Raw genomic sequence first — 4,197 nt, forward strand, 5'->3', positions numbered from 1 at the left:
CTTCCCAAGGAAAACAGGGATATTCGAAAGCTCATAACGACCTCGAACCTGGTCGCGTATGGGTTTTTGAAAGAAGGAGTGAGGCTGACTCCTCAAAAGAAGAAATCTAAGAAGAGAGCCAGAAAGGGTAAGAATATCGGGCCCGCATTTACGGGCCTGTTTACTCGCATGCGCGAGCTCGTGGGCTCGCGTGTTTACACTTCCTGCTTGCATCACTTCACATTGCACCTTAATTTTCTGCATTTTTTATCTGCTCGTCTTACTTTTTTACATTTCATCTCGCCGTGACTAATCTTTTTCTTCATTGTTTTTCTTTTCAGAAATGGCCATCTCCCCCATCCCCTTTATGGAAGAGGCTGAACAAGCTGCGACCTCGGGCCCAGTTCAGCCCGCTGCAGCGACCACAGGGGCTCACTCTCAAGTCCCCCCTCCAGCTCGCATGAGGACCCTTACTGAGCATTTCAAAGGCTCAGGGCCTTCTCCTCGGCTAAAAAGGCATCAAGGTCACAAAGAAGGAAAAACTGGCGAGCCTGAGCCAAAGAAGGCTGCTCCATCTGATGCTCATCTTCCCTCCTCTTCTTCTGCCAATATGGTTGCGACCACGTTCGGCCGGCTCGCTCAAGGTCACATCAGCGAGCAGGATGTAAAGGGTTGGTCTTCTCCTGCTCTCGAAGTCAATCAGGATGCACTGTCTCGAGCTACAGCCGAAGTTTACTATCGTCAGCTGTCTAAGGCTCGAGAGATGCGAGCCCTCGGCCAGACCAACACAAAACTCGAGTCTAAAGTCAAATCCCTTCAGTGTAAGGTCGCTGAGCACGGGCAAGAGAAGGTTACACTGGTGAACAATTATAATCAGAAGATAATTAACCTGAATGCTGCTCACGACCAAGCCCTAAGGGAGCAGAAGGAAGCTCATGACCTGGCTGCTAAGGCATGGAAGAAGGAGAAGGATGCCCTCGAGGAGAGGATGCTCGAGCTGGAGGGATCAGTCTCTGCCCTGACCGAGGGCCGTGAGGCCGCCCTCGCTGATGCTAGGAACCTGGGAGCCAGGAATTTTATGAAAGTCTTTATGAAGAAGGTTCCTGACTTCGATTGGGCGGCTCTGGGTGCGAGCACAGCGAGGCATGCTGAAAAGCTGAAGCTAGAGATGGAGAGGGATGCCCAAATTATTGAGGAGGCTCAGCTCGCGGCCGAGCAGGCCCAGGTCGCTGGTGATGAAAATCGTGGGGGAGCAGAGGCTGATAACCCTTGATTTAATTTTAATAAGAACTAGACTTTTGATTGGGTAAGCGGGCACCCCTCTCGCCTCGCGCTTGTATTTGAAATATTCTGCCTCGGGGCCTAACTTATTTAACTTTTGTTTGTATAAAATGTCAAATCTTTTGTGCCCGCGTATGTCTTTACGGTGCTAGCTGGCTTTCTTTATTTTTGTGTTTTATTATCATACCTCTACTGACCAAAAGTTATCATAACTCTCGCCGCGTATGGCGAGCGTTACACTTTTACAGCGAGCCCAGCTAATCAGCTTGCACTTTTTGTTCAATCGATCAAAATTTGTCGAAAAATGCTAAGTGGAACAGGCTCGCATCATTACTAATTTACAAGTTTTGCACGCGTTGTCATATGGGCTCACATGATGCGACCCTGACCATATTCGGTGGAGGGCTGGGCCTCCTGGGTCGTATTTTGGGAGCCTGCGAGCTAGGGTATGGGCTCGCATCGCGTGTCCACCCCTCTTTTAAGCTTCATCTTTTATTTGCTTTTTGCTCAAATCTTTCTAAGCGGGTCGTGGCCCAGCTTGTCTCCTATATTTATTGTCAAGCGAGCCGGGGCCCGGCCTGATTTGTAATTTTAACATGCTAATAAAATAACCGTTCTTTCCTCGCATGGGTTCCCAAGGATGGGCTCCCCTGCTGGGTGTTTAACAAAAGTTAAAATGTCAAGTGCACAAAATAGAAATCAATCGTTTTATTCATAGATAATGGGAACTGAAAGGAGTACATGCTTGTAGTCTCAGGGAGGCACCTATATGGCACTACCCTCCAAGACTTAGGAGTATTGTAAGATAATACTAAGTCTGAAAAGAATAATATAACTGATAATATTTGTGGAGGTGTTCCGTGTTCCAGGCTCTCGGGATCAGTTTGTCCTGCATATCGTTGAGGTGGTAGGTTCCCTCCCAGAGCACTGACTTTATCTTGTAAGGGCCTTCCCAATTCGCTCCAAAGACTCCGTGACTCACTACCTTGGTATTTGGCATGACCCGGCGTAGAACCAAATCTCCCACCTTGAAAGTTCGGGCTTTAACCTTGCTATTATAGTGCCTAGCTGTCCTCTGCTGATATGCTGCTACCCTGATCTGAGCATCTTCTCGAGTTTCTTCGATCATGTCCAAATAGAGCCGATGATTGACCTCATTTGCCTCCAATTCATAGTTGTCCCTTCGAAAAGATCCTGCTCCCACTTCAACGGGCACCATAGCTTCACACCCATACACCAGAGAGAAAGGGGTCTCTCCAGTTGTGGTTCGGGGTGTAGTGTTGTAAGACCACAGGACCTGGGCGAGCTCCTCTGGCCATGCTCCTTTCTTCTCTTCAAGCTTTGCCTTCAAGGTATGCTTAATGATTTTATTAACAGCCTCTGTCTGCCCGTTACTCTGGGGGTGGCAGACTGCGCTAAAGCTCTTCTGAATCCCCAGCTGCTCGCAAAACTCTCGCATTTCCTTGCTATCAAATTGTTTCCCATTGTCAGATATCATCTTGTAAGGGATGCCATAACGACACAGAATAGCCTTGTGTACAAACTCCCTGAGTTTTTTTGCCGTGATGGTGGCTAGGGGTCGGCCTCTACCCACTTAGTGAAGTAGTCTACCGCAACCACCGCATACTTGACACCTCCCCTGGCCTTCGGGAGTTCCCCAATCAGATCAATTTCCCACATGGAGAAGGGCCAGGGGCTCATGAGGGATGTGAGAGAGGCCACGGGGCTGTTGTAATAATTGGCATATCGCTGACACTTATCACAAGCTCGGGAGAATTTAAAGGCATCTTTTTTCAGCGTTGGCCAAGTAGTAGCCTTGACGGAGGATTTTCTGAGCTAGAGAGCTACCCCGAGTGATTGCCACAAATGCCCTCGTGTACTTCCCTTAGGATATAGTTGCATTCATCTCCATCTATGCATTTGAGGAGAGGCACACTGAACCCTCTTCTGTATAGAATCCCGTCGTATATCACATAGCGGGCTGCTTTGTATTTTATCCTCCTTGCCTCATTCTTTTCGTCTGGAAGTGAACCTTCTTTTATGTATGCTAGAATAGGTGTCATGCACGTGGGGCCGAGCTCATTACTGAGGTTGCCCACCTCATGCTCGGGCACACTAGGTTGCCTCTGTATATCAAGGGGCACGGTCCCTAGCAAAGTGCTCTCGCGGCGTGAGCCGAGCTTAGCTAGCTCGTCTGCACCTTCATTCTGCCCACGCGGGATTAGTTCCAACCTCACCTCGTTGAACCTCGCGATTATCCTCTGTGCGCACTTCAGGTAAAGCTCTGTTCTCGGCCCCTTAGCTTGATACCCCATGTTTATCTAATAGACCACAATCATGGAGTCACTAAACACATTCAAATTCTCCACCTTCATTTCCAAAGCTAGCTTGAGACCGTTGATCAGGGCCTCATACTCGGCATCATTGTTGGTTGCATGAAAGGCCAGATGGGTCGCACGTCTGATCTTGTGCGCCTCTGGGCTGATTAGCTCAATTCCAGCTCCTGCTCCATCACCGTTAGAGGCTCCATCCATAAATAGGCTCCACCATGGGGCACTATTTTGGCTCTCCAGTCCAACTTCCTATATGCTAGGTATGACCACAAGGGCTCCCGGCTCCACTTCCTGATATGGAGGAAATTCTAGCACAAAATCGGCCAGGGCTTGACCTTTGATTGCGGTCCTTGGCTTATAATTCACTTCGAATTGGCCGAGCTCAACCGTCCACTTCAACATTCGACCAGAAGATTCTGGTTTATGCATCACTTGTCTGAGGGGGTAGGAGGTTCGCACTTCTATCTTGTGTGCCTGAAAATAGGGCCTGAGTTTTTGGGAGGCCAGGATCAGAGCATATGCTAGCTTTTCGAGGCTTGTGTATCGAGTCTCGGGATCGGCTAGCCTTTTACTCACATAATATACCGGGAGCTGGACACCATCC

General features: G+C 48.9%; 1 protein-coding gene across 1 annotated transcript; it reads right to left on the bottom strand.

Moving 5' to 3' along the window:
* Nucleotides 1-2,071: 2,071 nt before the first annotated feature.
* Nucleotides 2,072-3,575, bottom strand: LOC141714585 (uncharacterized). The gene is made up of 3 exons (XM_074518099.1): nt 3,109-3,575; nt 2,872-2,986; nt 2,072-2,599 (listed from the first exon to the last, which is right to left on the bottom strand). Exons 1-3 carry the CDS (start codon nt 3,573-3,575, stop codon nt 2,072-2,074), a joined length of 1,110 nt encoding a protein of 369 aa, XP_074374200.1.
* Between the last annotated feature and the right edge of the window lie 622 nt (nt 3,576-4,197).

The sequence above is a fragment of the Apium graveolens genome, chromosome 3 (genome assembly GCF_009905375.1).
Source record: "Apium graveolens cultivar Ventura chromosome 3, ASM990537v1, whole genome shotgun sequence".
NCBI classification, from domain to species: Eukaryota; Viridiplantae; Streptophyta; class Magnoliopsida; order Apiales; family Apiaceae; genus Apium; species Apium graveolens.